At 35.9% G+C, this 24,094-nt stretch overlaps 1 protein-coding gene across 2 annotated transcripts in view; it reads right to left on the reverse strand.

Annotated features, from left to right (window-relative positions):
- The window catches only part of Dcr-2 (Endoribonuclease Dcr-2), a 247,146-nt gene that overhangs the window by 118,834 nt on the left and 104,218 nt on the right, over nt 1-24,094 (reverse strand). For both annotated transcript variants that reach the window (XM_089101646.1, XM_089101647.1), the window contains exons 9-10: nt 16,527-16,746; nt 13,652-13,791 (exon numbers count right to left, since the gene is read on the reverse strand). In XM_089101646.1, coding sequence (XP_088957772.1) covers nt 13,652-13,791; nt 16,527-16,746 — 360 coding nt within the window. The remainder of the gene's footprint in view (nt 1-13,651; nt 13,792-16,526; nt 16,747-24,094) is intronic.

The following is a 24,094-nucleotide window of genomic DNA, read 5'->3' on the forward strand; positions in this document are numbered from 1 at the left end:
TGAACTTTAAATTTCTTTATGTCTTTGTGAAAAAAAGAACTGACGTGTATGATTTTTGTTTTCTCTGAAGAAATTAGAAATGTAGCATGTTCTTTGGTAAAATTCAGAATAGAACTTGAACTTTCCTTGACATAATTGAGAAACTTTAAAAATGAACTAGAACTTTTTTATCTTAAATGAAAATAATAATAAGTATGGTATTACTTTTTCTATCTTCCACCGAAAATTTTAGAATTGAACTTTAAATTTCTTTATGTCTTTTTGAAATAATGAACTGAAGTGTAAGATTTTTATTTTCTCTGGTTAAATTAGAATTGAATTGTGTTAAATGTTAAAATTCATAAGAGAACTTGAACTTTCCTTGAATTCTTTGAGAAAATTTAAAATTGAACTAGAACTTTTTATCTTCAGGGAAAATATTCACAAGTATGGTATTACTTTTTCTATCTTCCACCGAAAAATTAGAATTGAACTTAAAATTTTTCATGTCTTTGTGAAATAAAGAACTGTAGTTGAAGATTTATATTTTCTCTGGAGAAATTAGAATTGAAGTGTGTTCTTTGGTAAAATTCTGAAGAGAACTTGAATTTTCCTTGACTTCGTTGAGAAAACTGTTAAAATTGAACTAGAACTTTTTATCTTCCGTGAAAATATTCACAAGTATGGTATTACTTTTTCTATCTTCCACGGATAAATTTAGAATTGAACTTTAAATTTCTTTATGTCATTGTGAAATAAAGAACTTAAGTGGAAGATTTTTATTTTCTTTGGTGAAATTAGAATTGAATTTTGTTCATTGAGTAAAATTCAGAAGAGAACTTGAACTTTCCTTGACTTCATTGAAAAAATTTTAAATTGAACTAGAATTTTTTATCTTCCGGGAAAATATTCACAGGTATGGTATTACTTTTTCTATCTTCCACCGAAAAATTAGAATTGAACTTTAAATTTCTTTATGTCATTGTGAAATAAAGAACTTAAGTGGAAGATTTTTATTTTCTCTGGTGAAATTAGAATTGAAGTGTGTTCTTTGGTAAAATTCAGAAGAGAACTTGATCTTTTCTTCACTTCGTTGAGAAAATTTGGAGCATTATTTTAAATTTTTTTCATCTCTATGTGAAAAGTCTTAACTGAATTTAAGAAAATTTTAAATTGAACTAGAACTTTTCATCTTCCATTAAAATATTCACAAGAAGGGTATTACTATTTCCTATCTTCCACCGAAAAATTTAGAAATGAACTTTAAATTTCTTTATGTCTTTGTGAAATAAAGAAATTAAGTGGAAGATTTTTATTTCCTCTGGAGACATTATAATTGTATTTTGTTCTTTAGTAAAATTCAGTAGTGAACTTGAACTTTTCTTGGCTTCATAGCGAAAGCTGTAAATTGAAATAGAAATTTTGATCGGCAATGAAAATATTCAAAAGCTTGATATTACTTTTTCTATCGTCCACCGAAAAATTATAATTGAACTTTGAATTTCCTTATGTCTTTCTGAAATAAAGAAATGAAGTGGAAGATTTTTATTTTCTCTGGAGAAATTAGAATTGAAGTGTGTTCTTTGGTAAAATTCAGAAGAAAACTTGAACTTTTTCTTCATCTTCATGTGAAAATCGAACTGAATTTAAGAAATTTTAAATTGAACTAGAACTTTTTATTTTCCGTGAAAATATTCACAAGTATGGTATTACTTTTTCCATCTTCCATCGAAAAATTAGAATTGAACTTTAAATTTCTTTATGTCTTTGTGAAATAAAGAACTTAAGTGGAAGATTTTTGTTTTCTCTGGTGAAATTAGAATTGAATTTTGTTCTTTGCTAAAATTCAGAATAGAACTTGAATTTTACTTGACTTCGTTGAGGAAATTGTAAATTGAACTAGAAATTTTTATCTTCCGTGAAAATATTCACAAGTATGGTATTACTTTTTCTATCTTCCACCGAAAAATTTAGAATAGAACTTTAAATTTCTTTATGTCTTTGTGAAATTAAGAACTCAAATGGAAGATTTTTATTTTCTCTGGAGAAATTAGAATTGAATTGTGTTCTTTGGTAAAATTTAGAAGAGAACTTGATATCTTCTATTTGAACAGAACTTTAAATTTTCATCTCATTGAAGGAAAATTTAAAATTGAACTAGAACTTTTCATCTTCCATTAAAATATTCACAAGAATGGTATTACTTTTTCTTATCTTCCACCGAAAAATTTAGAAATGAACTTTAAATTTCTTTATGTCATTGTGAAATAAAGAACTTAAGTGGAAGATTTTTATTTTCTCTGGCGAAATTAGAATTGAATTGTGTTCTTTACTAAAATTCAGAAGAGAACTTGAACTTTTCTTCACTTCGTTGAGGAAATTTTAAATTGAACTAGAACTTTTTAATTTCCGGGAAAATATTCACAAGTATAGTATTACTTTTTATATCTTCCTCCGCAAAATTTTGAATTGAACTTTAAATTTCTTTATGTCATTGTGAAATAAAGAACTTAAGTGGAAGATTATTATTTTCTCTGGAAAAATTAGACGTGTATTGTGTTCTTTGGTAAAATTCAGTAGAGAACTTGAATTTTTCTTCACTTCATTGAGAAAAATTTGGAACAGAACTTTAAATTTTTTTCATCTCTATGTGAAAAGTCGGAACTGAATTTAAGAAAATTTTAAATTGAACAAGAACTTTTCATCTTCCATTAAAATATTCACAAGAATGGTATTACTTTTTCTTATATTCCACAAAAAAATTTAGAATTGAACTTTAGCTTTATTTATTTCTTTGTGAAATAAATAACTTAAGTGTAATATTTTAATTTCCTCTTTAAAAATTAGAAGTGTAGTATGTTCTGTGGTAAAATTCAGAAGAGACCTTGAACTTTTCTTCGGTTAATTGAGAAACTTTTAAATTGAACTAGAACTTTTGACATTCCTTGACAATATTAACAAGTATGGTCTTAATTTTTCTATCTTCCTCCGCAAAATTTGAATTGAACTTTAGATTTAGTTATGTCAATGTGAAATAAAGAACTTAAGTGGAAGATTTTTATTTTCTCTGGAAAAATTAGAAATGTATTATGTTCTTTGGTAAAATTCAGTAGAGATCATAAACTTTTCTTCAGTTCGTTGAGGAAATTGTAAATTGAACTAGAACTTTTCATCTTCCGGGAAAATATTCACAAGTATGGTATTTCTTTTTCTTTCTTCCTCCGAAAAATTATAATTGAACTTTATATTTATTTAGTTCATTTTTATATTAATTAATGAATATGAATATTTTTGTTTTCTCTTTAAAATTTATAATTGAATTACGTTATTTGGTAAAATTAAGAAGAGAACTGGAACCTTCCTTGACTTAGTTGTGTACACTGTAAAATTGAACTAGAACTTTTTATTTTCCAGGAAAATATTCACAAGTATGGTATTACTTTTTCCATCTTCCATCGAAAAATTAGAATTGAACTTTAATTTTCTTTATGTCATTGTGAAATAAAGAACTTAAGTGGAAGATTTTTATTTTCTCTGGTGAAATTAGAATTGAAGTGTGTTCTTTGGTAAAATTTAGAAGAGATCATAAACTTTTCTTCACTTCGTTGAGAATATTTGGAGCATTATTTTAAATTTTTTCATCCCTTTGAGAAAAATCTGAACCGAAGTGGAAAATTTTTATATTATTTGGAAAAATATAATTGATTAAAAACTAATTTCTTTTTCATTGCGAATGTGGGTGATAAAGATGAGTACTTCAAGTTGCAAAATGGGTGAGAAGGGACATTAAGAACGTAACTTGCTCTGAAATGGTCTTTGAAAAGTATTTCTTATTGTTGAGGTAGACAAAATGCTTTAAAGTAAAGTTGTGTATTAAAAATAAGTACTTCAAGTTGCAAAATGGGGTTAGGATGGACATTAAGAAAGTAACTTGCTCTGAAATGGTCTTTGAAAAGAATTTCTTTTTGTTGAGTTATCCAAAAAGCTGTATGGTCTAGTTGTGGTGAAAAAGATAAGTACTTCAAGCTGGAACTGGGTTTAGGAGTGACATTAAGAAAGTAACTTGCTCTGAAATGGTCTTTGAAAAGTATTTCTTGATGTTGAGGTATCCAAAAAGCTGTATGGTCTAGTTGTGGATGAAAAAAATAAGTACTTCAAGTGGGAAAATGGGTTTAGAAGAGAAATTAAGAAAGTAACTTGCTCTGATATGGTCTTTGAATATTATTTCGTTTTCTTGAGGTATCCAAACAGCTGGATGGTCTAGTTGTTGTGAAAAAGATACCTCAAGCCGGAGCTGGGTTTAGGAGAGACAATAAGAAAGTAACTTGATCTGAAATGGTCTTTGAAATGTATTTCTTGATGTTGAGGTAACCAAAAATTTGTAAAGTATAGTTGTGGGTTACAAAAACTAGTACTTCAAGTTGGAAAATGTGCTTAGGAGAGACATTAAGAAAGTAACTTACTCTGGAATGGTCTTTGAAAATTATTTCTTGGTGTTGAGGCAAACCAAAATCTGTAAATTATTGTTGTGAGTGAAAAATATAATTACTTCAAGGTGCAAAGTGGGTTTAGGAGGGACATTAAGAAAGTAGCTTGCTCTGAAATGATTTTTGAAATAAGTTTCTTGATTTTGAGGTAACCAAAAAGCGTTAAAGTATAGTTTCGTTTGAAAAAGATAAGTACTTTAAGCTGGAAAATGGGCTTAGGAGAGACATTAAGATAGTAACGTGTTCTGAAATGGTCCTTGAAATGTATTTCTTAATGTTGAGTTATCCAAAAAGCTGTAAAGTCTAGTGGTGAGTGAAAGAAATAAGTACTTCAAGTTGCAAAATGGGTTTAGGAGGGACATTAAGAAAGGAACTTGCTCTGAAAAGATATAATAGCCATAAAAAGTATTAAAAAATGGAGAGGGGGCTCTTTGGAGGGCCCGGGGGGGGGCGTTTGGGGAATCCAGGAGGCCCTTGAGGACCGGGTTGTCCTTTGTGAACCCGTTGGTCCTTCGGGAGCTCGATGGAGCTTTAGGGGGGCCGGGGATGGCCTTTGGGGGTCTGGGTGGGCCTTTGGGGACCGAGGGAGGGCCTTTGGGAGCCTGGGGAGGGCCTGTGGGTGGCCCGGGGATTGCCTTTGGGGATCTGGGTGGGCCTTTGGGGGCTCCGGCGGACCTTTGCGACCAGGAGGGCCGTGGGCGGCCGGGGGGCGAGCCGTGGGGGCACAGGGAGGGCCTTGTGGGCACTGGAAGGGCCTGGGGGCCCCCGGGACGGGCAGTGGAGGGCTGGGGGGCCTTTTGGGGACAGGTGGTGGTCCTTTGGGATCCCGTGGGGCCTGGGGGAGCTCGATGGGCCTTGGGGGGCCCGGGGGAGGGGCTTTGGGGGCGGGGGGGGCCGTGGGGGGCCCGGGGGGCCCTTTGCGCCCTGGGGGGGCCGTGGCGGCCGGGGGGGCTGTCTTGGGGGCACTGGGTGGGCCTTTGGGGCACAGGGTGGGCCTTGGGAACACAGGGAGGGCAGTTGAGGGCCTGGGGGACAGTGGGAGACCGGTGGAGGGCCTTTGGGATCCCGTTGGCCCGTCGGGAGCTCGCTGGGCCTTGGGGGGGCCCGGGGATGGTCTTTGGGGGCGGGGAGGGCCGTTGAGGGCTCCGGTTGCCCTTTGAGAGCTTGGGGGGGCCTTTGTGGACCGGTGGGATACAGTCGGGGCACCGGGAGGGCAGTTGAGGGTCTGGGGGACATTTGGGGACCGGTGGAGGGCCTTTGGGATCCCGTTGGTCCTTCGGGAGCTCGATGGGCCTTTGGGGGCCCCGGGGATGGCCTTTGGGGGTCTGGGTGGGCCTTTGGGGGCTCCGGGGGCCCTTTGCGCGCTGGGGGGGCCTTGGCGCCCGGGGGGCTTCGTTCGGGGTTGGGGTGGGGTATGAGAAGCGTTTGGGGTTGGGGTAGAGGACCTCACAACACTGTTAAAATAAAACTTGTGTATTATAACGACCACACTCAAAACCTCCTCAGCAATCTTCAAAAATCACCTTTCAAAACGTCTCTAACTGTTTCGCCGTAATAGTTCCATAAAATAGCTAAAACGGTTTCGCCAAAATTATCCCTAAACGGAATTTCGGTATGTTCCTTTTGTTTGGCATCTCTGCACCAATGCATTTCAAATTATTTGGAAACCTTTTCGCGCGCTAAGATCAATACGTCTGCTCGGAAACGATTCTCTTGTTGGAAACAACAAATTAATTTCCCTTTCGTGAATCAATTCTCTTTAGAACAACAAATTAATTCCCCTTTCGTGTCAATCAATCAATCATGACATCATCTGTCATCAAAACTTTGTCTCGGAGGCAATTCTCTTTGGAAATGCAAAGACATTAATTAACTTGACGTCATCTGTCAGACACTCCCTGGAAACAATTTGATTAATGACTGCCAACTCTAGACTGACCAGAAAAGAAAGTTGGCTCGGAAATGACAACAACATTGACCCCATTAACCACGTGTTCTCTCTAATGACTCTGTTCAAAACAATAACAACATTGACATTCGCTGAGGGCGTGCCAAAAACACACCTGGAGAAAGAGGTCATTGACCGATTACGCAATCATTCTCCCTAATGACTCTATGCCCATATAAGGAGTCCCCCCCGGATTAACCACGTGGTTCTATGCCCATATATGGACTCCCCCCCGGACTCATTAAGGCATCTCTACTGACTCGAAAGGTTATTCCCTTCCAATGGAACACGCTCTAACCTAGAGAACTAAGAAGACATTGTCAATATTTTGTATCTTGAAGCATAATCTAAAAATAAACTATTGTACGACACCTGAGATTCCCCATTTCTGGCAAACACAAAAACAGCGTGTTTACAGCCCAAATTTGATACACTCCGGGGGGTATTTGCTTTCAAGATATTAATAAAGGGAAATGCGTGTTTACTGCCAAATTTGATACACTCCGAGGGGTATTTGCCTTCAAGATAGCAATAAAGGGGAAATGCGTATCTTACTCCTCCCAAACAATAAATCTTAAAAACACAGATACTGTAAATGAAAACAAATTGACAAGCAACAAAACATAAAAAAAACACGACAAAAAATAAAAGTTGAAAAAGCCGTATCGTTAATATACGCAAAAAAGAACCATGTATTATAGAAAACCAGGGCTTCTAGCCTGCAAGCCCAGAGGGTAGGGGAGGGAGTGATATTAGATGCAAATTTAAGACATGGTAAGAGCTTTGAGGAAATACCCCTTTTCATTAAGATAAGTTCATGGATATTTCACTATATCCTAACAATATTTTCCCAGCTCGCACCTAGTAACATCCATTTTCAGAGGATGCATTGATAATAGATGTAGTTTTTAGGTGTTATTGTGGTTTTAAAAGGATAAAGAATAACATGCCAAATTTAAGGGAAGATAAAGGGAGAGGACTCCAGGGGAGGGGGAACCATCCATGGGGGAGGAGATTCAAGCGTACATTTATTGTTATAGCCCGACACACCCCCAGGACAAATTTTTCAGCAAAAATATGAAGGAGGGGATCATAATATACACGAAAAGAACCGTGCATTATAGAAAACCGTGAATTCGAATCTAAGACCCAGGTGGACGAGAAGAAGGGGAGTGATATTTGGTGCAATTTCAAGCCATATTAAGAGCTTTTAAGGAAATACCCCTTTTTCATTAAGATAAATTCATGAATATTTCACAATATCCTAGCAATATTTTCCAGCTCCCACCTAGTAACATTCATTTTCAGAGAGCACCTTGATGATAGATGTAGTTTTAGGTATTATTGCACCTTTAAAAGGATAAAGAATAACATGCCTAATTTAAGGAAAGACAAAGGGAGAGGACACCAGGGGAGGAGATACCGTCTGTAGAGGAGGAAATTCAAGCTGGCATTTATTTTTATCTAGCTTCAATCCACTAAGGTGCCGAACTGTTCGCTGCTAGACCCTGAGAAAGTGTCCAGTCCCTCCTGAATGGTTTCTCTTAGCCCAGGGTATATTTTTCACTAAAATATCAAAACACGGAAAGGAGGGAAAATTCTATTTCGAGAAATTCTTGCTACCATCCACCCCGTGCGCTATGGGGGAGTTTGGTCAGTTTTGTGTCATTCCAGGGACGGAATCCAGCCATCCTACGCGCAGTAGGGCAGTTTGATCTAGGTCTACTTATTCCTAGGACGGAATCCGGGCTTCGGCTAGGTGATAAAAGAGGCTAAAAAACAATTTCGCTCGAGATAACATAAAATGTAGTAATAATAGGGAAGTTATCATAGAATTTCTACGGCAACCCTCTAACGTCAGAGCATCCCTGTTTCTAGCGCTCAGCTAGAGAACAGAAAGATTCGTGCCCTGGCAAAATTCCAGTCAATGATACATTGTTTTCAGGAAGACTTCCCGTATTTGCCGTAATAAGGTTTAATATGAATGATGCAAGCGTATCTCACAAACAAGTCTAAAAGGACCCCATGGAACTCTAGCATGCCACAAACACATCCGTATTGCGTATTAACGGCGATGTATGTCTTAAGCAAAAATACTTAATGCGAGAGCTTGGAAAATCATCATCCGAGAAGGGCAGATGTCCAAACCGATAAAAAGTATACTTATGGTCCAGAGCGGAATGGTGCTACGACACTGTTTTCACACTAGCATCAGCTCTCCACATGACACCCCCTCCCCCCTTGAAAACAGAGAAGCCCCCCCCCCTCTTTCTTTGCTAGTGTTTGATACTCTAAGTCTTTGAAAGAAGAGAAAGGCAATTAAAGAAGAACTTGGCCTTGTTAGTTCACAAAAGTGCTTTGTGAAAGATGCTAAAGAAGCGTAATAAAAGAGGCATTGGCTTGGCTACTGTACAGAAGCACAGGGAAAAATTTAAGCAAAAATACAAAAAGCTTGGAAGACCAAAACATTTTGGACGAAGACCAAAAGCTTGGACTTCCAAAACATTTACTCGACTAGAACGAAACATCTCTTTAAGAAGAGCCTGCAGCAAAAATCCCAAGACTGAAACTTATAATTCCTGGTCGCAATTTAGAATCGGATATTTAAAAAAATTCTCGCTGGATGGTTTATGTGCCATATTTTCTAAAGAGCTACGAAGAATTAGTAATCAAACATATGTAAGTACCACTTGATTAATTTTGTAGTATGAACCTTTCAAAGACCTTAGACTTATTATAGGTTTGTGTGCTTCTAGGGGCTTAGATCCGAATTCTCATACTTCTCTTAGGAAGTTCTTCAGATGAATTAAACAGATTTAGATTGTTAAGCGAAACAACATGGGCAAAGTAGTAGAGGGCAAATATACATTTTTTGTTTAAGTTTATTTAATGGTTTTCTTTCTTTTTCAATTCTATTCACCTAGAGACTTTCAAATTAAAACACACTGAATTTGCCTTATGAAAAAGCATGATTTTGACCCTTCAATTTTTATCGCACTTTGTCCTTAGTAGAAAAAATGTTTAGAAATGTAGGATAAATCAAGGAAGATACAAATTTTGGTCGCAAGGAGAAGGGCAGGGAATGACAATTTTAAGTAAGAGAATTTGTTATTTAAGTAAGAGAATGATACTTTTACCGTTAGAGAAACGGACAGTAGCCATGCTCTTGCTTGTAGTGAAGACAACGTTCATTAGAAGTACATAACCCCTACTCTCTAAAGACGACTGCGGTCTAACAACCAATCCTTAATCCAATTCTCACTTGTCTTTGAATTCTGTTCACCCAGTTATTATACAAAAGGCAAACTCATTTTGCAGAACTTTTTAGCCACTTAAGTAAGAGAATGATAATTCAAAGTAAGAGAATTGGCTATTTAAGTAAGAGAATGATACTTTTACCGTTTGGGAAATGGGCAGTAGCCATACTCTTTTTCGCAGTGAAGACACCATTCATTAGAAGTACATAACCCAAATTCTTTCGGAAAGAATTGGGGGGGGGGAATTCGGTACTTACAGCCCTTTACTCAACCCGTAAGTTATAATAATTTGAATTTTGGACTATTTTGATCAAAATGGCTATTTCGAAATCTTGATAAAATGCCTTTGGAGAAAAAAGGCACAAGGGGGTGTGTTACTTTTTGATCACTTTCGGTTCTTAAGAACTTACAAATTACATAAGTTACAATTCTTGTCCGGGTGCTATGAAAGATTTCTCAACCCTAAATTATAGTAATTTGAATTTTGGACTATTTTAAACAAAATTGTCATCTAAAATTTTTATCGGATATATTTGGGGGAAAATGCGGGGGAGGAGGGGGGGGGGGGGGATACTCTCCGATCACTTTTGATGACTCTTAAAAAGATATCTAAAACTTTCAATTTCCAATCAAACGAGCCATCTCTGAAGTTTATACAACCGCCCCTTACATAAAACCTTGTGGGGGGGGGGGGGGCTAGTTGCCCTCTGATTACCTTTGATTCTCGAGCAGGGCACTAGAAATTCTTATTTACAATCGAATAAGCCCCCTCCGAAGTCTATAGGACTATCCATTCCATAAAAACCTTATATACTTCCAGGTCACATTTTACAACACTTGCCCCAGGAATCTGGGGGGGGGGGCTGTTTTATCCCTGGAATATTTGTTATATTATCTTTGGTCTATTTGAACAGAATGGCTATATAAAAAAATCTATTGGACGTATGTGGGAAAAAGAAGGTTGGGAGGAAGGAGGCTAGCCGCCATCGGATCACTTTTGACTCTTAAAAGATGAATTCGAACTTTCAATTTTTAATCCTTTGAGTCCCCTCCAAAGCTTATACGACCACCTCTTCTATTAAAACCTTATATGCCCCCGCGGCGCAGGTTACAACCCCTCCCCTGGTTTCTGGCGCGGGGGGGGGGGGGTATCTTGACAACAAACTTTCAATTTCCAATCAAATGAGCCAACTTTGAAGTGTATACGACCACCCCTTACATAAAAACCTTATACACCTCCGGGGGATAACTTAAAACACTTTCCCCCGGGCTCTGGGGGGTTGTGTCGACACCGGAGTTTTTCTTATCTGACCTTTGAACTACCGGAGTTTTTGTTATCTGACCTTTGAACTATTAAAAAAAATGGCTATTTCGAAACTTGTATCGGAGGGGTTTGGGGAAAAAAGGGCGTGGGGGGGGGACTAGTGCATTTTATTATCCACATGCTCTTCCACGGGAGGAATTTTTAAATGAGGGGAATTCTCCTATAAAAATTCTCCACGGGTGGGGGCATTCAGAAATTAAGAATACAAAAACAAGTTTTCAACTGAAAATATGGAGTCACGTTAAAACTAAAAATGAACAGAGATTATTGCCTATGTAAGAGGTGCTGCCCCCTCTACCCCTTGCTAATTAGACTACGAAGAAACGCTGGAAATGAAATTGTTCAAGCAATAAGGGATGTCGTAATTTAATACCTTTTCCAGTTCAGGTTTTTTTTATTCAATAAACATAAAAAACTCTACAATCTAGAAAAATTCCAAGGGACCCAGAGACCAGTTTACGGGGAAAAAAAATTGATACTGCAAATGCATCATTTGTAGGCTACTAAACTGGGCCTAGGCAAAAATAAATAAGACGTACTACTCACACCAAGACATCGGATCTCCACGTCACCTAACAACAAAAACAAATCTCACTTTGTCAGCGACATCCAGGGCTGGCGAGTCCAGAAATCTCAGCTCCTCCGCAAACACGTTAACAATAATTTTTTCAAAATTTTGTACATAAATTTTATTAGGCTCTTTACCTACGGGGTTCTTCATAATTTCATTAAAATCTTCTCTTTTAATTTCAAGCTTATCTAAATTGTCATTTTTATTATTTAACGTTGAGCCTTGATAGATACTCTGGTAGAGATTGGGCGATATTTGAGTGAACAATAGTGACGCAGATAAGCTTATTAAAGCTCAATAAATAGGCAATGACACGAACTTGAAACATGTCTATTGCAGTTGAAATTTTCACCGAAATATTAACCTCGCCCCTGTGCAAATGGGTGTTTTCAACAGACATCACGCACCAAGTGCATGATAAAATAAGTTCTGTTGGAGCTCCTCATAAAGACGCAAGTGACATAGACTGATTAATAAAAAAAAAAGTTTTTCCGAGGGAAGTAAAGAGCAAAGTTGAAACTTAAAGCGGACGAAAATTATTACTTCACAGCCTATCTAATATATATCAATAAAACTAGTACAAATAAACCAACTAATTATGTTTCCCTATGCTTTTAGGATTATAAAAAAACTAGCGCTTTACTGAAAACACAAAAATCAAGTTTAAACACAGGAATATTGATTTGGGAGTCAAAAGCGAGTATGTAGCCTGACAATAATAAACGAATCTATAAAGCTTTTCATAGTCTTACACAAGTTGTGACATCAGTAACTTTCAGTGCAAAATTAAAATTATCTTAAAAACATAAGCGTAAAATTAATATCTTTTTAATAACCGCGAACTAAATGAACAGCTTACAGAAATATTGGATTGACTTATCAGGTAGCATTTTGGTCTCGCCAGCTATAATACCAATAGTGAGTAATATACAATCCTAAATTGTAAGAAATATGCCTTAGTATTACTTGGAATTAAGATCAAATAAGACATAATATGAATTCTGGAAATTCGATTATATCTCTCTATACAACGGTGAATTTCAAGCTATGATACAAATTCTAAAGCTAGTCTATAGTCCTAAGACTATCAAAATGGATTTACTTCGAACTTGTGTACAAACTAATAAGGACATGACCTTTTCAGAATCAAAATGAGAGCCAGTCATTGAACTGGGCCATTGTCCAGAAGCGATACCAAATTAATCGTAAAAAAAAAAAATAATAAAGCGAAAACCCTTAAGGGGGCAAGAAAATTTTATCAAAAGTTTTAGAAGAGAAACTTTTTGAGGATAACACGAATCGGACTTTTCATTTTTTGTTTTTTTTTGTTTAAATTCTGTTGACACGAATTCATGAAACAGCAACGGTAGAATTAATAGCGGTTTCCTACTGATTTCCCAGTGTCAGGTACTAACTAGAGAATGTTACTATTATTCTCCATGACCACACTGCCTTTTCTATGACGAAAACAATAAGAATTACAAATAGGGATAGGTCCTTTTATTAGAGAGTGAAACAAAAATATAAAAAAAGACTCTAAATATTTTGATGACACATTCGGTCATCATCATCAGTAGAGTTACATCAGTAGAGTTACAGTAACTCTACTGATGATGATGACCGACTGTGTCATCGAAATACTTAGAGTCTTTGTTTTATATTTTCGTTCCACTGTCTAATAAAAGGACCTATCCCTATTTGGAATTCTTATTGTTTTCGCTAAAGAATGAAAAATGATAAAAAATTTGTCAGCTAAAAATAACCTACCAATCACAAGCAAGATCACCAGAAACTGGCGCTAGTGTTGAAAAAAATATTTACTATCACCATTTAGCACTTGGAGTTTTATTTCGTATATTCTTCCAATTTCATTATTTATTTATTTTTATTATTTTTTTTAATACTGAGATTGGAAACCTGTTATTACGCTAATTTTGTGAGTTATTCGGATTAACAAATTTTACGTATAATTACACTAAAAACTGCCAAAAAACGCCACAAATTAGATGGCGTTAGTGAATTTCTTTTTGTCATCACTAGCGGTAGTTTCCACTCTTACAAGTTATTTATACTCTTGGTACTAACCCGTAGATTTTGGAAACAGCAGCGGTACAACTAATACGAGGACCTTCTTTGCCAAACGGAGCATATTCCTCTGCAAAACCAGAAATCCCATTTAAGTTGTTTTCACTCCGGCTATTTAGTGAGTAGCAAGTTTTCAATATCTGCAAGAAACCTCATATAAAAAAAATGACGAAAATACCGTACCTAAGAAGAGTAGGTCATAAATAAAAAAAAGCTCATTTCTATACTTATTAAAATCCAATTAAACTAGAAGCTCTTATGAAATGCTAATTAATTTTATACTCTTTCCCTATCGATCGTTTTATCTTATCATTGATGGTTTTCACTGAGTGTCAACCATTTAGAAAAAGACGAGTTATCAACGTTAGAAAAACGTTGTACGCGCCGTTACGACGTTAGAAAACACGCAGTTAAATTCGAATGAGTATAAACGGACCACGGTCCATAGGTACCCACATTCTATAACACGTTAAAAAAACTGACTAAGATAATTTCTTAAACCACATTGGCCTGACATAACATAAAGAAAGAAAAACGAGCAAAATGGGGTTTTTAAAGGCCAAATGAAAATAATTAAAAAACAAAACAAAGCGAATATTTCTAGAGTAAAAACGCCTCTATTCTTTAGCGCGAAACGAAATAATGTATCCAAGGAAAGTGCCGAAGAAAAAAAAAACAAAAAACAAACGCGGAAAGTCAATGTGAAAACAACCAAAATAACAAAGAAAAAACCAAAAACTTAAAAGATCAATAAAATTCAATAAAAGCCAAAAATTAAAAGAATTAAAACCAAATACCTAACAACCATAAAAGCGAGTTATTCGCCAATATTCGCGATTTGCACAAAATCCAAAAATTATGAACTGCCATCGACGAATACTAGCTGTAAATAATAGATATAGAAATAAACCTTGAACCACTTTCCCAGCCATATAATCAAACACGTGAACAACCCCTTAGGTTTCAAAGAGTGTCTGCAAGAAATGCAATAATTAAAAACCAAAATCAGATGACATAGTTCTCCAACTTATTTAATTGCTGGTTCGTTTTGTTTTGAGTGAATGAAATGTTTTCTTTTCTTTTATTTCTCAGTTGTTTGCTAGTATCCGTCGATGGCAGTTCATATTTTTGGATTTTCTGCTAATCGCGGATATTGGCGAATAGCTCGCTTTTATGGTTGTTAGGTATTTGGTTTTAATTCTTTTAATTTTTGGCTTTTATTGAATTTTATTCATCTTTTAAGTTTTTGGTTTTTTGTTTGTTTTTTTGGTTCTTTTCACATTGATTTTCCGCGTTTGTTCTTTCTTGTTTTTTTTTTCTTCGGTATTTTCCTTGGATACATTATTTCGTTTCACGCTGAAGAAGAGAGGCGTTTGTCCTCTCGAAACATTCGCTTTGTTGTGTTTTTTCAGTATTTTCATTTGGCCTTTAAAAACCCATTTTTGCTCGTTTTTCTTTCTTTATGAAAAACTGACTAGTGAGAAAAAATACGTTATTTAATACTGACCAAAGAATGGTAACCATTGGTTCCTTATAACAGTAAAGGTTTACTGTAAATACACCGCACAATTGAAAATCACCATGGTCAAAAACCATTGACTTAATGTGTTCAACCCCCTTTTAAAAACTCAATAAATGCCGTTTTTACTTGGAAAGCATTGATATGTCCCTTTTTTCTGCGCTGCTATTAGGATACCGCAACATCATACAGAGCTATATAAGGACTCGTTTGGAAACTAATGCTCATGCCTTCTCTTTTCTATATCAGATATTAGAGAGGTTTTCTTCTCCAGGTGTAGCTTCCGCTAGGAATACCTGCCTTAATCCTAGCCGACAGGGGTGTCTAGCAGGGTGTTGGACATTCTAACATTGCTGTTATGTCACAACCAAAGTAGAAACATAATTTCATCATTACGCTTTTCTTGTGTTATTGTAGACGTTTTCCCCAACTTCTGAGGGGAACTATCGACCTAACTTTTACATATTGAACAACCTTTTGTATTCCCTTCTTATGTTTGCCATATAAGATATCTGGAAATGTTATCATATAAGATATATGGCAAAATAACCAGAAGTCCGGTTTGGCATCCTGGTATCTCCCAGAAGAATTCTTTTTCTCCCACAAGAAGATTTTCTGAAGAGTCGGGAAAAAACGAATCCATTCAAAAAAGAGCCCTCCAAATAATTTTTAAAGAAGCTAAGGTACCATAATTGGTCCTTCTAAGAAAATCCTAGGTTGGAAACCCTTGAGCACAGGAGAGTTACGTTGTTCCTCCGTTTTGCAAAAAATGCAATAATAAACCCCCGCACGGAAAACTCTTTCCCCCAAAGAAACTCACCGCCCAGATACCGCTTGCCACGGACTGTTTCTGAACATATTCCTATCTTGTATCCTATTCGTTGCTCTACCTCCAGATATGAAAAAAACCTTTGTCTCCTTCATTAAAGATAAAAGAAACAGTTCGTTTCGTTTTTTTTGTTCCTTGTCCCCTTTTTATGTTGCTTTTAGTCATTTTTTAATGTATATATAATTTAATTTTTTTTTAGTTATCAGTTTTTATCTTTTTAACTAGTTGAGTTTTTGCAGTTTTTAATATAACTGACAAAGGAATGATATATCATTCCAATATTTTTGTTTTGGTATGGTTTGCCAGTTTTTTTAGTTGTTATGCTTTTGTTATGATTTGCTTGTTTATTTGTTTTTTCATGGACTTCGAAATTCAAATTCGGCCCTTCAGGGCTTGTGATAGAAATTTCTCGAAATAAATATATTATCTTATATCTGGCATTAGTTACAATATCTTTTGCAGGGTGGATGAAGATGTTTCAGGCGTAGTTTAAGGTGCTTAAGCTGAATTATGAAGGCAAGACTCACCCATTCACACTCGATGTATAAGTCAAGTTTGACATCCTGATCCTTCCGTAGCATCAGATAGCATACTCCGTTTTTGGCTCTTGCTCTTCCTTTGGACTGGATATAACTTCTAAAATTCAAAGGTAAGTCAAATCTGATAACGATATTGCAGGCTTTCACATCGATTCCTTCTTCCAATACGCTTGTGGATATAAGAGTATTACATTCGCCACTGCGAAACCTAAAGAGTAGACCGGATTTACTGAAAAGGACTGATAGGGACTTCCATAGACTCATCATATGTGTACATACACACACACACATATATGTAATATATATATATATATATATATATATATATATATATATATATATATATATATATATATATATATATATATATATATATATATATATATATATATATATATATATATATATATATATATATATATATATATATATATATATACGAGGGTGGTCTGAAAAGTTTCCAACCTCAACGTGAAGACGGCAAAACTCGTCAATAAAAGTCAGTGAATGTAGTTGTGCATCTTTAAACAGCAACACATTGAAGTTTCAGCCATTTTTATTGCGCAATTTTTATTTAAGAGTCGTTTGAGTATGCCGATGTTAGTTTTTGTGTGAAAATGAAAAAAATCAAGTGCAAATTTTGTTCTGGCCTAGGGAAGGCATAGGGGTTTTGAGCCCAACTTATGTTAATTTCTTCTCGTTTTGAGTCTGACTCGGTTATTTATTGTAATTTCTGTTCGTTTTGGGTTTCATTTATTAATCGATGCTGATTTGTGGTAGTTTCACGCTTGGTAGATTATTTGATTTTATTTTTGCTCATTTTTTGTTTAATGGGGTTCTTTATTTTTCTTTGAAAAACTTATTTTGCGGAAGAAGTTTTTTTAATTAATTTCTGTTTGTTTTATATTGACATAGTCTTTTCAGGGAAAAAAAATAATACTTTTAATCTTTTCGTTTTTTTAAGACTTTGTATTTTGCCCTGCTATTTGTATGCTGGAGAAAAATTTTCAGCTATTTTTAACAACATACACCCTTTTAAAAATCTGGACACAAATTGTAATGTTTAATTTAGTTTCATACCTCCTCTAGTTGACCTGAAATGGAAAAGTTGATACCATTAGCAAAAAATCTGTTTACTTTCTTTGATAGCTTGGATACACTTACGCTATTTTGATTTGGTTAAATTTTAAGAACAGAAGTAGCCCCGAAAGTTTGAACATAAGACCCTCAGTCATTCTTGGGATACTGCTGAGATGTCTTATAGGGAATTAGCATTAACACAGTGCATTTTGATTTAATCTTAAGGCAACATTTAGTTTTTAAATATAATGGGCAATTGGGTGGGCGGGGGTGGGACGGGGATTAGTTGCCTTCTAATAAAAAGGGCATCAGCCCTTTCTATTTTCAATCGAATGAGCCCTTCTCGAAGTTCCGACGACAACTCCTTCGATGTGAAGTGCCCTGGTCTAAAAAACAACAACAACAAAACAACAATACATTATACCCACATCGATCTTTACTATAAATATGTCAAGCTTTCCAATTACTTTCGATTATTAAAAAGGGCAATAGGCATTTCGATTTCAAATCGAATGAACCCTTTTTAAAACGACAACGCTTTCTATAAACACCTTATACGCCCCCAGGGCATAAATTACAACCCTTATCCTAAGGGCTGTTAGAGTGGCTGTCATTCTCTAAGAGACCTAATTTCCAGAAATTTAAACTACGTTAAACAAAATGGCTATCTCAAAATTTTGATTGGATGTGTTTGGGGAAATGGTGGGCGTGAGAGAGGCGTTAGTCGCTCTCCAATCACTTTCAACTATTAAAAATGGCATTAGTCCTTTCAATCTCCAATCAAATGAGCCCTTCTGAAGTTTCTACGACAACACTATCGATAAAAACCTTATAGGCCCCCAAGGCATAACTTACAACCCTTGCCCTGAGGGCTGGGGGGTTGTCATTCTCAAAGACCTAATTTCCATAACTTTCTACTACGTTGACATGGCCATCTGAAAATTTTGATTGGATGTGTTTCGAGGAATGGTGGGCGTGAGAAGGGGGGGGGTAGTTACCCTTCAATCACTTCCAACTATTACAGAGGGCACTAGCCTTCTCAATGTCCTATTAAATGAGCCCTATTTGAAGTTTTACGACAACTTTTTCTATAAAAACCTTATATACCGCCCGGGAATAACTTAAAACATTTGACCTTGGGGCTCTGGGGGGTTTGTTATCCTTATCTACATAATTTTCAGAACTTTCAACTACATTGAACAAAATAGGTTATCTCTAAACTTTGATTGAATGCTTTTGGGGGAATGGTGGGCGTGAGAGGGGGGTTAATTACTCTCCACTCACTTTCACCTATTAAAAAGGGCAATTTCAAATCAAATGAGCCCTTTTTGTAACAACAACTTTCTATATAAACCTTATAGGCCTCCAGGGCGTAAGTTAAAGTCCTTGCATTGAGGGCTCTGATGGGTTTGTCATCCTAGAAGACCTAATTTCCAGAACTTTCAACTACTTTGAACAAAATGGATATCTCAAAATTTTGGTTGGATGTGTTTGGGAAAATGATGGGCATGAGAGGGGCGTTAGTCGCTCTCCAATCACTTTCATAGGCAGCGCGCTAGCGCTGCCTAAGTAAAGAACGATGTGGCCACAATGTGATTTTTTTTCTTCTTTCTTCGACAGGCACTTCGTATCGAAGGAGTTGTCGTAAAAACTTCGAAAAGCGCTCATTCGATTGGAAATTAGGGTGGCTAGTGCCCTTTTTAATAGTCGAAAGTGATTGAAGGGCAACTAGCTCCCCCCCCCCCACACCAATCATTCCCCCAAACACATCCAATCAAAATTTTGAGATAGCCATTTTGTTCAGCGTAGTTGATTTCCACAAAGAAAATATCTTTTTGAGGAGGACACTCCCCCACAAACCTCAGGGCAAGGGTTTTAAGTAATGCCCTGGGGGCATGTAAGGTTTTTATAGAAGGTGTTGTCGTAGAAACTTCAAAACAGGCTCATTCGATTGGAAATTCGAAGGCCTAGTGCCCTTTTTTATAGTCAAAAGTGATTGGAAGGCATATAGCACCCCCCACGCCCATCATTCCCCCAAACATATCCAATCAAAATTTTGAGATAGCAATTTTGTTCAGCGTAGTTGATTTCTATATAAAAAATATGTTTTTGAGAGGGAAACTTCCTCAGAGTCTCCGCGGCCAGTGTTGTTAGTTATGCCCTAGGGCCTTATTAACTTTTTATAGATACCGGTTTTGTAAAAACTTCAAAACAGGCTAACTTGATTAGACACTGATACTGCTCAAGCCCGTTTTAATAATTGAAAGTAATTGGAGGGCAACTAGCCTCCCCCCACGCCCAGCATTCCCCCAAATGCACCAGCAGTAGAATACCATATATTTAAAATACAAGATTCTTTCCTTCTAAAGATGATTCGGGCAGAAATTAAACGTCCCCTAATTGAGTTCAAATACCGCTTCCAAGAGTCTAAATTCTTAATCAGCAAAAAGAGAAATTGCATTTCTAGCTTCAGTCAGACAACGGCGCTAGTCGTTCGAATTTCGCTAACATAATTAGTAGCAAGAAAAATGCTAAGTACGATATTTCTAAGGAAGTTTAAATGGCAAAAAATCGTGTGAACGCCTGAATCATCTAAACAAATCTTAAAGAATTCATTGGACGAGATTTACATCCTTGGCCCTCTTGGGCCAATGGCGGGCATTCCTTACAGCGCAGGAAAAAAGAACCGCGTTTGGGAGTGGGGTAAATGTGTTTTTTAATTTGAATGGGAAATCAGCGCTGAAACGATTAGTACAAAATTTTTTCGGACACTTTTACTGTCGCAGAAGTTGCCCGTTCCTGTGCAATTAAGCATGTAAGTTCAATAAATCTATTGTCTTTTTATATGTGTTTATTTCATTTATATGTCTGCGTCTAGTCCAATAATAGATAACTAGTTCGTAAGTCTCCAAGTTAAATGCTCCCAAAGGAATCTGATCTCCAGATAGCCCGAGAAGAAGAGGCCACACTTTTTCATCCCTACAAGCACCAACAGTTGTCATCGCCACAGCTTAGAAAGAGTTTCTAACCCCTGCTCGCCTATAAGAATTCGTATCTCTTAAGTAAGATCTAATTGCGCCGCGGAAACAAAGCTCTGAGACGTCAGTATTTCTAGTTCAATAATTCTTAATTCCTTGTAACTTTTAATTGATTAAATTAAATGAAATAATTCAAAGATATTCAATATCAGCATTAAAATACAATTCGATTAATATGTATATTAGACGAATTACGACATCCGGTTCAAGTGTAAAAAATAAGAAATTGGGAAGTAAACCTATGCCATTCATATCTGATTTATTGAGAAAGCCGGGTTTTGTTTTTGATTAATAAGAATACGTTAGATTCAAGTACTAATTTTCCTATCACAAACCATGACAAATATTATCTTCAATATTTTTTTCATCGGTACAAATGGCGCGTGTCGGAAATTGGAGGAAAACTGCGAACTAGTTGGGCTATTTAAACTTTGTAATTTGAATTTAATTGTTGGAGAGATACAGACGTGTAAGTAAATTGATTAGGCCTATAACCACAAGGCTATGAAAGAAAACCCCTTATACCTCATAGGAGATAATAAGAGTCCCCCAAAATAGGTTAAGTAAAATAATAAATTTATTTTAAGTTGATATAAACGCAAAAAAAAAAATATTGAAATATTGTATATTGAAACAGAAATGGCTTTGTCAAAAGAGGGAGGTAAATGGACTTCGCTTTTAGCGGCGCTCGAAAAAGAAAAACTTCAAGCAGCTTTGCTTGAACTTTGGCTATTAGAAATAAATTTGTATCCCCTCAAAGAGTTGGGTACAATAGAAAAAATGGAGAAAAGGCTCAATGAAGAATTGTAAAATGAAAAAAAAATATTATTCAGTTTTTAACAAGTAGAAGCAAGTGTATAATTAGTAGTTTTTTTAGTGTTAGTAATAAATGCAATGTAGTAGTGCCGTATATTACTAAATAATAAATTATTTGTACCGTGAATTGAAAGAATTAAATAAAAGATAATACGTGAAGAAAAACAAAATCTAGCTGGACCGATGAAACGTTGGTAGAAACAAAAGAATCTTAGGCATAATAGTAGCATATGGGGTCTCTTATATTCCACCCCCGTTTCTTTTACTTTCAAATAAATGAGCTATTTTCGTTTATTTAATTAAATTTTTGACCCGTTTGGAAGAGTACAAGTAAGGTATTTTCTACAAGCTGTGTAGTATTTTCCGTAACCCAGGCAGGGTAGGAATAGAGCTACAAGGCACCGTCATTATTATATTGACAGGGAGGATTATTACCTCCAAGGAGAGAGTAGAAATTTTCTTGCCGTAACCCAAGGCGGGTACATTTGGCTTTAGAAAGTGGCCATTCGACCACTCGATCGCGTTATCATACCCTGGGACAGGGTATACTATTAATATGGTAGTACCAAACCCGATATTTGCAGAACCATTGGGGTAAGAGCGGGAATCTCGCTAACATTAGGGCCGACAAGGGGTTCTCCCATTCGAGTAAGTGGCATAGCAATCTTTTTGCGCCATTCGAGTAAGTGGCTTAGCAATCTTGTTGCGTCATTCGAGTAAGGGGCATAGCAATCTTTTTGTGTCATTCGAGTAAGTGGCATAGCAATCTTTATGTGTTCTTTTTTGCCTTTGAAAATGGTGACCCCACACATACACCCCAATAAATGGTGCCAGCGGTAGCTAGCCCTACGAACATTGGTGGCAGCGGCATAAGCACACCTCATAGGACGCTTAGCAAAAGTCCCCGAAGTAAGCAAAAAAAAGAAGAGTTGTTACCCAGCTGTGACTGGAACTCTGCATAAGGCGAGAAATTCGGCGAAAGAAACCGTTAATCACAGAAAATGGAGGCAGGGGGATAGGTCTTAAAAGGGTCACCTTTACTTACACAGATCACCTTCATCTGAATAATGGTGATAGAAAAAAATTCAAATTCTGAAGTAGCTCCTCAAAATGAGTGAACAAGAAAATTTGAATTTTGAACCATGGCTGCCTTAGAGCGATGTAGATGTAAAACAAGCCAGTGTTCATGCTTGTTTGCAAAGAATAATTAAAAATACATGAATATATTTTTTTTGGGTGGAGTGTCATTTGTATTGCTGGGGTCGACTCCCCTCGCACACGTTAGGTCCCCTAGTGGATAAATATCCACATTATTTGTGCTTATTAATTTTATGGGTTATTTGTAATGATGGCAAATATCAGCCTTTACTTATTGCTTTTTTTATAAACAGATAATATTCAAGACACTTAAGAAAGGTCTTCATAAGTATGTCAATTGTTCATAAAAACTGTTTATTTGAAAATTTCAATTTTCTTTTTATGTTGTTCTATTTATTTAAGAGCAAGAGAGTATGGGCGTATGTAGGTTTTATTTTTGTAGCTAGACATAAGACATGCCTTAGAACTTCAGTTTAATTAAATATACGTTAAATGTTTTGTTACAACAAGCATCCTTGATTGCTATACTTTCCGCACCTTAGACTAAATTAGTCTTTGTTACTAAGGATTTGATTAAGTTTTAGATGTCTTATTTTCGTTAGTGTTATTCCTATGCCCTTTCAAAGGATAATAGAAAGGTTGAAACAGAAAATAACTAATGGTAGGAAGTTAGTGGTCTACTGAAAACGACAACTGGCGTTGGACCACGTCTTGTGGGAAGCCTGGGGATGAAATCAAGGCCCATGATTGTTTTTTGTAGTTTTTTTTTTAAACGGCCGTAGGAAGGGATATTTCTCAGTCCTTCAAGTGTAACAAATTAGTATTTTTATGCCAATCAGGGACAGTCAAAACAATACTTAAAGGTTAAATAGAAACTTCATTGAGCTAGTTAAGTTTTCGTTTTTTGAATCAGAATGTATTGAAAGAGAAAGAGAGTTTACTTTCTTATAGCTCCGAGGCGAAAAAAAAAGAGAAAAGATAAAAGCGTTTTAATTTCATTATATTATATCTATGACGTACGCTGTCCTACAGCTCTGTGTTAAACATTACTTTCAAAGAGAAACAGAGGTATTAATGTCTTTAGCTCCTTGGCGAAAAATTTAATTTCATTAGTTTATATCTATGACGTATACAATAACAGAGAGATCACTGTTCTATAGTTCTGTGACAAAAACATTCTTTAATTTCATTGGTTTATCTACGACATATCTTGTACTCTAATTTTTGTAACATATTTTCGTAAGTCAGTCACGTTATATCTTACCTATACTGACTCAGGTCTTCCTCGGATTTTCCATGAAAAATTCGACAAACCCGAAAAAACCCGTGCCCTAATTAAGATGGATAGTATCCAAAACAAGATATTACCAGTACAGAAGCGTCTAATTATTTAAAATACTTTATCTTAGTGCAGATTATAATAATTATAGGCCTACACATGTGCTTCTTACTCGAGTAATATATGTACCAATAGCCAACTATTGGTAACTATAACCAAACAACCTATTGGTACGTTTATATGTA

The sequence above is a fragment of the Artemia sp. Qi Xiang Cuo genome, chromosome 15 (assembly GCF_049724085.1).
Source record: "Artemia sp. Qi Xiang Cuo chromosome 15, ASM4972408v1, whole genome shotgun sequence".
NCBI classification, from domain to species: Eukaryota; Metazoa; Arthropoda; class Branchiopoda; order Anostraca; family Artemiidae; genus Artemia; species Artemia sp. Qi Xiang Cuo.